Raw genomic sequence first — 14,428 nt, 5'->3', positions numbered from 1 at the left:
CTTCAACTCCTAACTTTGCCAAATTCCAGTATGCAGTCTGGTAATAGAAGAGGTCCCATTACTGCCACCAGTGGGCGCCACTCGGGGTGGGGGGGGGGGGGGGGGGGGGGGTGGGGGGAGGTTGGTTTGTGAAACGAATGGCAGTTTGCGTTTCTGGGAAACTGGCTTTTCATTTGCTTTGTTTCTTACTAATCTGGGTATGTCCTGGTTGCCAGTTCAATTATACAAACCAATCCAGTCTGGAATAAATTGCAAGTAATTTCTTCCGTCTGTGATGTGTCATTTAACTTCATGGCACCTTACTGTAAAGAAGTTACATTTTAACAGTCAGATAGCCTAATCCTTTATTTTTTTTCTGGCATCTGCTGTTAACTTTTTAGAGAAAACCTAGTCTCAGAATTAAAAATACTCTTCCGTCTTGCATCTTTGCTTTTCAAATTTAGGTCCACAAACCCTCTAGAGATGTTCTGCACAGGCACGAAGGGGATAAAGCCTGGTTGTATGCCACCAAAGCTCTTTCCTCCACGCCTGCCCCAAGTGACATGTCTGATCCTAGTCGGTGGCCTTTGGTTCTGTCAGCAGTGAGAGCTTCTCAGCAGTTGGCAGGAAACAGCATCGCAATCTATCCCACGGGAGCTACCAAACAACCGGAAAACCACTGTCCAGGAAGCCTTGTACCCACGGATGGCTCTTTGCCCTGACCCACAGCCCTCTCCTGCCAGGGGGCCCAGGGTCGTGACTGCCCTGGGCGGTCATCGTGGAACAGCTCGCAGTCCCACTCTTACTGCTCAGGAGACAATTGCAGACGAATCTGCCTGAGCGTCCCGAAACGTTCCCCTGCTCACCTCCCCTCTTCCCTGCCTCTTTCTTGAATGTGGCGATCATTTCTCCTTTTTGAGCCTCAGCCAAGTTCTGTTCCGGGCTCTGCTGGGTCCCTGTCCCAGCCTGTCCCGCCAGGCCCCATTGTGGGAAGAGTGAGGGTAGGCCTGATGCGGTGTCACTTTCCCAAGACACCCCCCATTGTCCCCAGGCTGGTGGCCGCTCCCCACACCTCTGCACCCACTGCAGCCCTCCTTAATTGGCTGCCTATCATGGTCCCTGCACAGATGCCTCTTTTCCCTTCAAGGGTCAGGTCCTGACGGGGCAGAGGCTGGACAGCAGCCTGCCTCCCCTCGCTGCCTGGCTTTCAGACTGGATTCAGACACTCGCACACTCCGGGGAATCGTGGGGACTAAATTCTCCCTCTGCCCTGCTGCCTTGGCTCTGAGATGTTGTCACCTTACAATCAGAAATCTGCACTCCCAACGGTAATGGAGGTTTATTTCAAGGGGAGGGGAAAAAGGGACGCTGACTATTTTAGAACGATGTTTTTCTTAACAAACTAAATTAAAAATGTTTTGCCTCGCTGCGGTCCGGCTGTGGTTTGTCACTCCGAGGGGGCAGTTTACATTTTTTACATTCGAACCATCTAGCAAAATCCTCCAGGGGAAGACAAAAGCGGCTGCTGGCTACACGTATCCAAGATTTTGAGAGTCTCCAGGGCTGCACTGTGGACCTCAGGGTCCGAGTCAAGTTGTAGCTCCTGGAGAGCTGAGAGTGAGCACAGACAGGAGAGAATCAGGAACTGGCGAGGCTGGGCCCCCCGAGCTGGTAGAAGCCCCCCCCACCAGACCTCCTGTACAGTATGGGGCTCATGCGGGCTGCAGAAGGGGAGCCCCTGTGTTTGCAGCCAGACGACGGCAGGTGGAGCTGTGCCTGCACACATATCCCCCATCTGAGCCTTCGGCGGCTTCTCCACCAGGGACAGAAAGATCACCCACAGAACCTGGGCGCCCCATGAATCAGTTGAAGGAGTCAGGATGGAAACATTTCGTAAATATTTGTAATGGGGAGGCGGGCAGAAGGCACGAAAGGACTCCACGCCCAACTTGTTGTCTTCCTGGAAAGCCCTCTGCAGGCTCACGCAGCCCTCTGTGCCCTGATTATACAAGGGAAGGGTTGGCTGGCTCTTCCCTGGGCGGATTCTCTAAGCTCCCCAAATGAGGTTAGTGCACTCAGTATGATTGAGTCTCTATTACTTACAATTCCTTAATGCTGGGAAGTCCAGTTTTCTCAGATGGTGTGCAGACATCTGCTTCATAATAATTCCTAAAACGAGAGTCAGCAAAATGCTCAACACGCAAATACTGGGTCAGCAAGAGAGTCTGTTTTGCCTTTTGAGATAACTGTTTAGGACTCCGCTGAAGATGCTTAATAGAGAAATAGGCAGGTGTGAAGCTAAGTGGGAGAGGACCCAGAGAAGGAGACTTCCACCAGAGTCTGTCCCCTACCCTGCTCCCTGGCTCAGGTCTGGCCCTCAATACCCCTCCCACATCAGGAGACACGCTCACCCACCTGCCAGGTTGCAGGCAGAAATTCTGATCCGTGGCAAGTTACTATTAATGTAGGTCATTGTTTCTAGTAAGAAGTTATAGAGCACGGCAGGCTTTTTCTGAGTCTGCAAAAGACGAGGGATGAACAGAACCAGGGAGGATGAGATCCTAGAGATCATCTAGGTATGTTCCCATCTGTCTGATGTGCAAGGGTCTGCCCAGAGAAGGCAAGTGCCCACCCCAGCATCACACTGCAGACTAGCAGCTGGACCACATAAGGACCTTCGGACCTCTGTTACATTCTGTCTGGCCCAGAGAAGAGACGATATTGTCTACAAATGGAGCGGTTGTCCACTACCATGGCCACTGGCCACATATGGCCCTTGGGCACTTGAAATGTGACCAGTCTGAATTAAATATGAAGAGCTTCCTGTATTTTGATGACAGTAACTCAAAAGTGTAAAATATCACATTAATACTTTATACATTGACTACATGTTGAAATGACAATGGTTTGGATCCACTGGGTTAAATAAAATCTATTATTCAATTTGGTTTCACCTCTTTCATTTTTCTTAACATAGCTACCAGAAAATGTATGGATATGTGGCTTGCATTCTGCCTCTGTTGGACGACGCTGGTCTTGACATTTCATATCCGTGAGGTGAGCACAGGCTCACAGGACAGAAGTCTGCGGCAACTGTGACCCTAAGCCCCAAGCCCCAGGGTGCCCAACCTCCAACAGACCCATGGCCCTCAGCTTCCTCACCAGGATGGAGCACACCGTTGTCTGGAAAACAGTCATCCCATCAGCCTCACTGCTGTCCCTTTGGCCCGAGCTGCTTTCCAGGGCCTTCCAGCCCCAGAAGTGCACACACTGAAACATGGTGGCCATACAGGCCTGGAGAGACACCAGGCAGAGGATGGAGGAAGGGTGTCAGGCAGACCAAGGAGACTCCCATGGTCTGGGGGTGGGGCGGTGGATGACAGGGCTGACGTTCCACCGATAGGCCAGTGGACAGCCCCGGAAAAGCCTCAGGAGGCCACAGAAGGGGACCTGGGACCGGAGCCCTGCCACCCTATACAGTGGCTGGTGTGCATTTAGGGAAAAAGCCCTAGAGGCAGATGCAGCCCACTTGCCTCCTCAGCCAGCACCTTCATGCCCTCAGCAGCCCAGCCTGGGACCTGCCCCTCCAGGACACTGGGGTCAGGAGCCTGGCAGGGACCGGTAGCACCAGGGTGAGCTTTCTCAGCCCCAGACCCTCTCTGAGCACTGCAGCTACCAGGTCCCTGGCCTCTGGCCTCCAGCCTCCAGGGGGGATGGGCCACAGGAGACTGGGGGGCAGGGCGAGGCCGGGCTATCTATTCCCCAGGGACAGGAGTGGCAGCAGTGTGGCTGGGACCAGGCCACGTGGTCCCCCTGCTCCGGCCCTCTTGGCTGTTCCTTCCTTAAACACTCCGGTCCCCTTCCTAAGTGCGCGTTCCCGGAAGCACGCCCCCCACAGGACGGTTGCTGTGACAACTCACAACAGTGTGAGCCTGTGATGGATTTGTGAGGAAAGCACCTCTGAGAGGTGACAGGAGGTGGCCTGCGTTATCAGGATCCTGGAGGCAGAGCAGGAGTCAGGAGTGATGCCCTCCCCGACTTACGGGTGCCACTACGCCACCCTGCCCTGCGTGGACTCCCACCGGATTCTTGGGACCCCAGAACCGGAGGCCAAGGTGTTAGTTGAGCATGAGCAGCTGGGTACACCGCAGCTCACTGGGAGATGGAAGAACAAGCCCTCGGCTCAGCCCCCTCCCCGCTCCTCCCCAGTCCACACGGGAAGGTGGGGAGAGAGAAGACAGAGGTGAGGGTCAGGAGCCTGCAGGGGGTAAGGGGCAGCCATCAGACAGGCGGGAGCTGTGGGAGGAGCTTGAAGCAGCAGGGGAACTGGGCCTCCATAGGGAGGAGAACCTCGGTGTGCAGGGCCAGGGCAGGCACCCTTCCCCTCACTGCCCCCAGTAGCCCCAGCTCTGGCCTGCCCCACAGGGAGCCACTGAGGAGGGATTTAAGGTGAGTTTTAAGCATGTGTTTTAAGGGTGTGAGTCATCACAGGATAGCAAGCTGTAGAATCCACTGGAAGAGAAGGGAGATGGGGCAGAGGATGCTGACAGGCAGCCATTGGAGAGGAAAGCTACGCCATGTGCCCCTAACGAGCGGAGACACCTCTGTAAGCTAGTCTACGGGTCATCTGAACGGCCCACTCCCCAGGCTGGCATGAGGAAAGGGGTGGATGGAGAGAGGCAGGGAGAGACCCCCTCGCACATTCTCCTTTGGGGGCCAGAGGTCCCCACACTTTGGGACACAGAGAGGAGGGTGTGTCTGACCTGGGCTGCATCCGAGCAGGGGTCCTGGCAGTGCAGCATGAGGGTGATCCAAGCTTTCTTCACCTCCTCCTTGAAAAAGTGCTTCTTGGAAATCCTGACCACCTTCGCCAACTTCCCGAACAGGATGAAGGCTTTCAAACGCAGCAGCTCGCTCTCCTGTGGCCGAGATGCACAAGCAAGTCCTAAAATTAGGGAAGCAAGAAGCCCAGCAAAGCCCCAGCCACTCTCTGTGGACCCTTCCAGCTGCCTTAGCCCCTGCAAAGGCTTCTGGGACATTCCACCAGGATGGAGGCTCGCCTGCAGGACTCTTGGGACCGGGCGCCATTCTGGGGCCTGTGACCTAGTCTTGCCCAGAGGAGGGCTGTGTCAGATGTGAGGGCACACCACCACCCAGCAGGGGCCCAAAGAGCATCTATAGGCTGCAAGGAATTCTGGGGAGAAGCCCACACCCTAACAGGAGGGGTGGGGTCCCATGAGTCCTAGAGCAAGGGTTTCTGGTGTCTTTCACACGATCCCACCATCAGCTAATGGATGCGTGGGCGCAGGCAGAGCTGCAGCCCCTTCTGTCCCACAGGAGAAGGGCTCAGCTGTTGGCTGAGGAGGCATTTGGGGAAACCCCCCCCCCCAACACCCGGAGGGCCAGGGGCTAGCTAGGTGATCATCTAGACTCACGTTGTCAAAGAAGACCCTGCACTGCTCGCAGATGATGCCGAACGAGGACCCCAGGTCCCCCTCTCGGAGCTCAGCCAGGATCTTGGCCAGGGCCTCCATGCCCTCGGAGGCCACGCTGGAGTTCACGGGCTCCCGCAAGGAGTCCAGACATTTCTCCAGCAAAAGCCTCCGGTACTGCCTCACCTGGGGGAATGGGGGGATGGCAAGGAGCTTTAGTCCCTGCCTGGTTCGTCAACCCCAGACCCTCAGCCTACCAGACCCGCACGCCGGGTCCCTGGGCTCGGGGTCGGGAGCAGCACCTTCTTGGGGGCACCAAGGGCCATGTTGCCGAGGGCACGCAGAGAGAGCACCCTCAGAGCCTCATCCTCCTGGTCCACGCCCTTCTCTAGCATCAACACTGTGGGTTTCAGCAGCTTCTCCTGGTACAGAACCGGGTCACTCATGAACTAGAAAAGAGAACTTTGTGACTGCTGTGCCCCTTGTGGGCCCCTTTCTCAGCCACAAGACAGGACGTGGGACTAGATCCAATGCACAGAGCAGTGTCTGTGAATAGGAGAGGACCCAGAGCCCCAGCTGCCCAGGACCAACCCCCCGCTCCTCCTGCCTGCCAGCGGAGGCCCCTGGCCAGTCGCTTAGAACCCCTCCCCACCCGTGAGAAGGGGCTGACACCAGAGCCTGCCTCACAGGGCTGTGGCGAGGCTCCCTAAGGAAATATGTGGGGAAAGCCTCAGCAGTGTGACCTATAGGAATACATTTGTTCAGTTGACCTGACAGAGCAGCTCTCACAAGCCGGAGCCCGGGCCCCTGGGTCCCAGCAGCAGCACGAACTTCATTCCTCAGGGACCCAGAGAGTCACAGCCAGCCCAACACTCAAGGTGTCAGGACCTCAGGCCAAGGGGGACGTCTCTGGCACGCATGTGTGTGTGTGTGTGTGTGTGTGTGTGTGTGCATGCTTGTGCACAAGTAAGCACATTTTAAATAAACCTAAAGAAAACTAAACACCAAATTGGTGGCCCCAAAATGGCCCCCTTTACAGAAAATGTTTGCTGACCCCATACTAAGAGGATGTTGGCTCCTAAGCCCTATTGGGAATCATGCAGCCAACACAAGTTTTCCTGAAAGTTTTCTGGCCAAGTCCCTCAGGACCCTGTAAGAGCCTCAGTTGCTCGGGAGGGCCGCTGGGGCCCAGGGGATGTCACCCCCTTTCCTGGCTTTCCTGCCTGGCAAAACCTCGTCAGCCCCTCAAGCCCTTCCTATAAGACCTTCCCCAGCACCATCGACCCCAGCAAGAGCCAAGGTGCCCTCCTCTGGGCCCCTGGGTGATACCGGCACTCAGCACAGCACACCTCTCTTCGCTGTGCACCCCAGGTCTCGGGACCCCTTTCCCCACAGTGCACACCCTGACTCACCCATGTCCCTGGCGGGGGTTGGACAGTCGCCTGCCCCTTGTCTCAGATGCCCCTCAGAGCCTGGGCTCCTTTCCCTGAGAGGAGCCAGGGTAGGGAGTTGGGGGAAGCAGCAGCCCCCACCCCAGCTCGCCCGGCCCTCCATGCCCCAAGCCTCACCTCCACACAGAACGCAGTGCTGCTGACGCGACAGCTAAGGACATCCGAGTCCATACCTCTGAGCACCAACTCCGCCAGCCGCTGTCTATACCCCTCCACGCTCCGCAGGCACCCCCTGCAGGGGGAATGCAGCCAAGGGGCGGGGAGGTCCTCTAACAGCTGTTCTGGGGGTGCACACCCAGGGACACATCCTTTAACCTCTCCGAGCCTCCCCTCCTCGCCAGGGGAGGTTTGGTCAGGATGTCGCTAGAGTACCAACTTTTCATGACTTTTTTTATACAAAGGGACCAGAATGAGGGCCACTCAGGAGTGACCAGGCCCCAGGAAGTAGCTCTCGCTCTGGCCCAGCTTGGAAGCCTGGTGTGGCCTTGAGGGAGCTCTACCCTGCCTCTGACCTCACGTCTCCTGTCTTGGAGCAAAGATTCCTTCACCCTACATGCTGCCATCCCAGAGTCTGGAACATGGGTCAACTTGGCAATCCCTCAGAAGCCAGCATTCCACTGTAATCTAGACCTTCCAGCAAGAAGACGGTGGCCCTGTGAGTCCCGCGGCCCAGGCCTGGGAGGCCGGGTGCCCACCTGGCCAGCAGGCCCACGCCTTGCAGGAACGTGGAGCTGCTCTGCAGGAGGGCCCACACACCCTGCTCCTCTAGGCTGTGGACCAGCTGCTCACTGCTGAGTCTTCTGAACAACAGCTGCATGCACTTGATCGTGATCCTGGAAGAAGGTGGGACGCTAGCCCAACGAAGCTGCCCTGTGGAGGGCAAACACTGCACCCAGGTCAGAGGAACAGGGGTCCCCGCGCCTATTGGGCCCAGCTCAAGGAGATAAGGGCAATCATGTGAAAGAGTGGGTCTGCAAACAATGAAAACCACACTGTGTTGGGCTTATGGGAGGGAGCGTTGTAAGATCTGTTTCCAGAAACTTCTCTCCACCAGAGGACCACAAGGCCTCTTGGTAGAGGTGACTCTCGGGATCCTTGACTTCACAGAGGCAGGCCCACTGCCCTGCACCCCACGCCCCCTTCCCCCGAGAGCACCTGTGCAGGTTGATCTCTTCGGGCAGTGTCCCCGTGTGGACCAGTCTCCACGTCTTCAGGACAGGCGATGCAGCCTCTGGCCCCTGGCTGCCGCTGAGCTGCAGCAGGAGGGTGTAGACAAGGTCTGGGAAGAGATCCAGGAGCTTGTCGTCCACATCCATCTTCTGGATCAGGAGGTGGATGGCACACAGGGTCTGCAGGGAGAAGGTCGAGGTGTCAGGGCTTCTCCTCGGAGCCCCCGAGGGGCTCTAGGGTCTGCTCCTGTGACTCACCATCAGTGGATCCACTGCGGCCAGGCGCCAGATGTCCGCCTTGGACGTGGGGTTGGCCCTGGGGGTGAACCTCGCCTGCAGCCGGCCCATCAGCCCATGGAGCATCGTCCGGGAGAAGGGCACGTTCTCGGCCACAGCCAGCCACACCTCCGTCAGGTGGCTAACCAAAGACAGGAGACAAGGACTGGGACCCCACCTTGGGTCCTGGCAGGTAAGAGCCTCTTTGACCCCCCAGGCAGCCCTCTGCATAGGGGTTAGACTCTGGTGCCTGAACCTGAGGGAGGCGGAGGTCATGGCCCAGGTCTATGACTCCACGCTCAGTTCCCTTCCTCTGCCCCGGCACCCTCGGACCCTGTGGCCCCACTGCTGGGTGACCTCAGAGGTCCCCACCCGGCCTCCTATGTGAAGCCTTCATATATACATCCAGCAACAGCTGCCAACTACCCAGTTCGTCCCGCTGGTCCTAAGCAGCCCCTCCCCCTCCCAACACACCCTTGAGGAAGGTGCTTTCAGCTCCATGGCCCACAGAAGAGGAAGGGGGGCCTGCAGAGGGGCCAGAGGGCAGTTTGAAGTGGCACCCCCATCCCCAAGCCCAGGCCCGTGGCTCTGCTGAGAAGGGACAGTCTGAGGGACAGTGACCTCATGAGCCCCACGTGCATAGGTACAGGGGAGTGGGGCGCTGGGGGGCCTGAGGGGCCAAAGACCCAAGTCCATCGAGATCAAATCGAGCAAGGACAGGAGTGTCCAGCCTCTGCGAATCCACAAAACCAAATGCACAAGGGCGGGGAGGAGAGTTTGTTGGGGGGGGGGACACGCTGGGGGCACCTGCTGGCAGGAACCGAATGCAAGGTGGGCCCGTGAGCTCACCAGCAACCACTTCTCATAAAGAAGCCATCGGGGTGTAAGGAAACAAGAAAGCAGGACCTCAGCCTGCAACAGCAAGAAACAACCACGGGAGCCTGGGGAAGCCAAGGCCCCAGGACCACCGTCCCCAGGGCCCTGGCCACAGACCCCCGGCCACAGATGCTGTCAGGTGAGGACAGGGCTTGCTCTGAGCCCCCAAGCTCGAGTCAATGTGTTACACAGTGGGAGCTAACAAATGCAGTGACAGCCAGCACCACCCGGCCACCAAGACCACCAGCCTGACGGAGGCCACGCAGCACTCTGTCCCCCACCCCGGCATCGCTCTGAAAGCCATTAACCCCCCCCCCCAAATCAAGCAATCTGCACTGTCCTCCCTTCTGATGAGAAAGCAGAGCCAGGCCTGCATTTCACACGGGGCAGCCCTCGAGGTTCCTGACCTGCGGCCTCTCTGCTCGTGTCACATCACGCTGAGTGAGGTCTGCCACCTCTCCCTCCCCCAACAGTCTCAAGGCTTTTCCTTTGCTCTGCAGCCTCAGCTGACCTGGGGACAGCTGCCCACCCCTCTCTGTGCCCTCCCCAGGGAGTCCTGGCACCATCCCAAACACACTCCCCCAGGCCGGTGAGGTCCCACGGACTGCCTGTGACATGGTGACAGAGACCCAAGGACTCAGCAGTCTGCAGATCACCCCAAGAAGCAGGGGGTGGGGTGGGGTGCTTTAACGGGAGGCCACCTGAGGGGCACCTGGACTTCCCCTCTCAGGGCCGCATGCAGAAGGGAAGAGGGACAGAGTGGAGCTTGTCCAGAGGCCTGCTCAGGCCTTGGTGACCACGTTCTCGGTGTATCCTGAGGAAGCCCAAACTTGGAGGGGGCCCAGAGATCTGTCCTCTGCAGGGAATGGAAGGGCTACTGTGGGTAGAGTCCTAAGGGGGTGACCAGGACATGTGAGAAGCCACAGGATCTGACTCCAGCTCCCAAGGACGGAAATGTGACACTGGGGCTGCCGGTCCATGGTTCCCCGAAGCCGTACATCCCCAACAGGAGCTGCAGGGACGGGGTCAGGCCCAGCCCTGGTTTGTTCCCGGTGCTGCTCGAGGGCCCCGTCCTCCGGGACATATCCGTGGTGGTGAGGTGGGCCTGGTCTGGGGTGCGAAGGGGAACGTGGCTCCCTGGACAGGGCACCCACCTCTCCATGGGCAGGGGCTGCCTCAGGAGCGCTGTGAGGACGGTCTCCTGGTGGTAGTGCGCCAGCAGGAGGGTGCCCTCGATGAGGGGGCGCCGCACCTCCAGGTGATCCACCACGGGCAGCTGGACCAAGACGGCACCCAGGATCTCAGCCACCTGGAGAGGGGCGGGCATCACCGGCACAGCCTAGACACCCATGACCTGCTGCCCTCGCACCCTGCACACCCCACCTCTGGGGACTCTTGCCCAACTGGGTGATGGTGAGGCCAGATCCCCAGATCCTTTGGTCTGTTCCTAGATTTGATCAGGTTTTCTGTGTGGGAGGAAGTACGTTCCAGGAAAATGGCCACAGGCCTCTAGTCCACTGTCCACTTACTAACTGGGCCACCTCCCATGTTTCTTTCTCCTTTTAGAACTCCACTTCCTCCTCCAAACAAGCAAGGGTTTAGGAAGCCCTTCTCAGCAAGGGTGCTGAGCCCTTGCTTGTCCCTCTAGCCTGGGTATACTGGACAGCTCCACGCCCTAAGTGGCCCAGCCACGGCTCTGCCACCTTGTCCTCCAGCTCCTTGGCCCGCATCTGAAGGAAGGTGCCTATCCAGGTGACGGAGGCCTTATCGTGCTGTAGGTCCATGGCTCCAATGTTGTCACAGAGCTTCTGGATGAGTGAGACCACCTCATCGCAGTTAAATTGCATGCAAGCCACCTAGAACCAGAGCAGACCACTGCTGGGATCCAGTTCTTTGCCCCAGCCGGTCACCGCTGACATACCCCCGCTTTTCTGCCTGACACCATGGCCCAGCCCAGGCCTCCATTGTCTCTCAGACCACTGCAGGGGCTTCCTCCCCGCATCCTTGCCCAGCATCTCACCAGCCCAATCGCCAAACTTCTTGGGACGTCACTCCTCTACCTCAAAGACTCAGAGCTCAGCTTGGCTTTCCAAGGCTTCTGGCATGTGCCTCCAAACTCTCCTGCCCCTCTCTCCCCTGGCACCGCCCACCCCACTGAACCCTGCTCAGGAAGCTCCCCCCAAACGTTCCCCATCCTGTCTCTACCGCCCTGCAGCCCTCACTCGGGGTACGCCCTGAGCCAATCACCCTGAAGCATCCTCCCACCACCCATAAGCCCCCTGCTTCAGAAAGCTGTCTCTGCACCCACCCCATCCCCGAGGCAGAAGTCACTCAGCCCCTCTGCCGAGTTTGGGTGGCTCTGGGCATTCAGCCCTTAGTGTGCCCGTGTGTGGTATCTGTGCGAGGCTCTGTGTTTAATTCCCTCTGGGCCCCTCCTCTCCCAGTGGTAGGTGGGGCCTATTAAGTACCTACTATATGCCAGGCACCACGGTAGGGATCTTTCATATTGTAGGTCATTTAGGTACAGAGGGCATGAATTGGACCAAAATCCACGGGGACTTTGACATCCGGAGGAAAAGGAAGGCTGCCTGGCCAGAATGAGCAAAGTCCCATGCCCCAGAGATGGTCCAGGCACCAGAGTCCAGCCCAGGAGCCCACCCCCCCCTTCCCAGCTCATCACCTTGGCAATCCTAGAAGATGCACTGAAAATCTTCTCCACATCCAAGCTCTGGAGATCCTCCTTACATTTTGCAAGCTCCAGCTCCTTGGAAGGGCCCCATGAGGAGCAGGTCTGGCTTGCTGTTGGGAATATAATTTTAGACACTAGATTTAGACATTAGATCTAAAATATAATTTTAGATCAGAAGGACAAAGGGTCCATCCACAGGCCACATTGGGATGGCCTCCTGGCCTGGCCCACAGGGCTACCTGACTCCGCAGGCCTGAACCACACTTCAGTTTTTGGGCATTCTATCCCTTCTTGTCTTTGCTCTCATTGTCCTTTCCCTCCAAACCACCTCTACACACAGCTCAGATGCCTGCTTTCCAGGAAGCCACCAGCCACCAAGCCAGAGGCGAGGTGTCCCCCTTTGAAGGTTACCATCCTGCATTCTCCTCTCAGCTCATCTCTGGCCACTTCTGCTGTGTTCTTGGTATCTGTGAGCTGATCTTTTCCCAGTGATGTCCCTTAGTACACAGGACAAGCCCTCAGTGAGTTGTGCCAAGCCAGTGAGCCTCTCCTTCTAGAAACTTCCATAGTTTCTGAGTGGGCTCTGCACCCTCTCCACCATCTCTACTGATCACCCTTGTTTGTCTACACAGAGAGGCCATGCTCCCCCCAGGATAGTCCCATGCTGACACCCCTGCTGTCAGACCTCCCCCTCAACCTCAATGTCCTGATTTCTCACCCTCCCCATACCATGAAGATCCAGCAGGCTGGCCAGGACACTCATGGAGGCCATGCGGGTTCTTCTGTGAGAGTCACAGGTACAAGGGGCGATGAGTCCAACCAGCATGCCAAACTGCCCCAGCTTCAGGGGGATCTGAGGGACAGGAGACTTCAAGGCTCACATTCTGTGTCCACTCACACACACACCTGGTACTGCCCAGGGGCAGCGTCACTGGCAGCCGGAGAGAGTGAGCCCTGCTGGAAAACACCCCAGTGGGGCCCCTGGAGGCTTAGCAGCCAGGATCCAGGGAGTCTGGCTCAGGACTTGGCCCTCTGGCTGCAGGCCCAGGTTCCGTATCAGCACACCTGCCTTGTTCCTATAACTGAGCCCTGGGTTTGAATCTGACCTCCCCCGCTCACTAGCTCTGTTACCCAGGCAGGGTTCTGAGTCTCGCACCCTCATGCTCCTCATCTGTAAAGGGGAGAAAATCACAGTGCTTCCTCTTCCAGGAGATGTGGAGAATCATTCAAGAGAATCCAGACATGCCTTCAGCACAGTGTTTGGCCCCAAACCTAGCATGAGTCTAGGGCCTGGCCTCACTTTGCGGGGCTCAGACCTCTACCTGAATGGTGCCCCCAGACCACCAGGGGTGTGCCTCATCTTGTTCTCACCATGCACCAGTCCCCTGACCCGAGGCCATCCCCAGACCCCAGGCCTCACGCCCCAGGGACCCCATCCTCCCCATGCCATCACTGAAAGCCAAGCCATCAAAAAGCATGAGGCCAACAAAGGTACCAAGAGATGTCTCATTGAGCCAGGTCAGAGAGTTAATCAACAAAAACACCTCATTGCTTTTCCAAGTTTCATGATGTTTACGGCACTTGCCAAACTTTGTAGAACTTGTCATTTTGTAGTGGTTCACTGAGTAGATAGTCACTTTCGTAACCAATGGGATATTCATAAGTGTGTGTTCTTCTTCTTAAACAGGGCCTTCACTGCTGAATGAGCCTCAGGCCCCACCAGACTTGGATCCATGCTGAGCCACGGCCCACCCCTCTCTTGCAGCCCAGAGCTCAGGGCTAGCTCCTCATGAGGCCTCCTCTATCATTCCCAAATGAGATAGCCTCTTTCCAAGGGACCTTCAGGGAGCAGAACTTGATTTCAGAAGAGTTCCCTCTTCTCATAAATAGAGACAGAAACTTTTTTGTGGGGGCCAGAGCCACAGGCTGGGGGATCAGGGGCTCAGGGACTCACACAGACACCGATGCTTTGCACGTAGATCTGCATGAGATGAAGATGGAGGTTCATAGCCTTCTCCCGCTCCCCTTCTTTCTCCGACAAGATCCACTTTTCCAGAAGCTATGGGTAGAGCCCAGAACACAGAAGGGACAATTAAAACCCCAAGGCCAGCCTTTCCTGGCCAACTATTGGCCGCCTGATTTCTCCACTCAAAGTCTGACTTTCAGGGGTGTTGGGTGGCTCTGGACACTTCTGATTCTCATTCCAGGAACCCTCATGAGGAACATGAAGCTGTGGGCAGAAAGGGTATCCCCACTATCCTCACCAAGATGGCACCTGGCTGCTGTCTTTGGCCCTACTCCAAATGTTTGCCTGCAGGTCAAAGTCCAAGAGCATAGCCTGCCTTGCACTCCAGGGCCTAGATGTTTATGTGCACAGTAACAGAGCTTAACAACACATGAAGCAAAACTACTACAACTGAAGAAGAAAGAAACAAATCCACAGCAAGAGTCAGAGATTTCAGTACCTCTTTTTTAGAAACTCACGGAAGAAGACAGAAAATCAGGAAGGACAGGGAAATTTTGAACAGCGCTACCAACCAACTTGGCCTGATACTT

The 14,428-nt window shown here is 56.9% G+C and overlaps 1 protein-coding gene across 3 annotated transcripts in view; it reads right to left on the bottom strand.

The window, feature by feature from the left end:
- Positions 1-1,305: 1,305 nt before the first annotated feature.
- The window catches only part of MROH2A (maestro heat like repeat family member 2A), a 44,112-nt gene continuing 30,989 nt past the window's right edge, over positions 1,306-14,428 (bottom strand). For 2 of the 3 annotated variants that reach the window (XM_047721568.1, XM_047721569.1), the window contains exons 27-42: positions 13,827-13,931; positions 12,602-12,725; positions 11,864-11,982; positions 10,887-11,039; positions 10,338-10,492; positions 8,290-8,449; positions 8,018-8,211; positions 7,558-7,695; positions 6,980-7,094; positions 5,714-5,860; positions 5,415-5,597; positions 4,743-4,898; positions 3,142-3,273; positions 2,395-2,497; positions 2,083-2,148; positions 1,306-1,590 (exon numbers count right to left, since the gene is read on the bottom strand). In XM_047721568.1, the coding sequence (XP_047577524.1) occupies positions 1,469-1,590; positions 2,083-2,148; positions 2,395-2,497; positions 3,142-3,273; positions 4,743-4,898; positions 5,415-5,597; positions 5,714-5,860; positions 6,980-7,094; positions 7,558-7,695; positions 8,018-8,211; positions 8,290-8,449; positions 10,338-10,492; positions 10,887-11,039; positions 11,864-11,982; positions 12,602-12,725; positions 13,827-13,931 (2,172 nt within the window). In that variant the 3' untranslated portion in view covers positions 1,306-1,468. The remainder of the gene's footprint in view (positions 1,591-2,082; positions 2,149-2,394; positions 2,498-3,141; positions 3,274-4,742; positions 4,899-5,414; positions 5,598-5,713; positions 5,861-6,979; positions 7,095-7,557; positions 7,696-8,017; positions 8,212-8,289; positions 8,450-10,337; positions 10,493-10,886; positions 11,040-11,863; positions 11,983-12,601; positions 12,726-13,826; positions 13,932-14,428) is intronic. The other variant, XM_047721571.1, reaches the window with a different exon arrangement.

Source organism: Lutra lutra, chromosome 3, assembly GCF_902655055.1.
Source record: "Lutra lutra chromosome 3, mLutLut1.2, whole genome shotgun sequence".
In the NCBI taxonomy this organism is placed as follows: domain Eukaryota; kingdom Metazoa; phylum Chordata; class Mammalia; order Carnivora; family Mustelidae; genus Lutra; species Lutra lutra.
The sequence above is the reverse complement of the archived record's forward strand: the minus strand, read 5'-3'. Positions and strand labels throughout refer to the sequence as shown.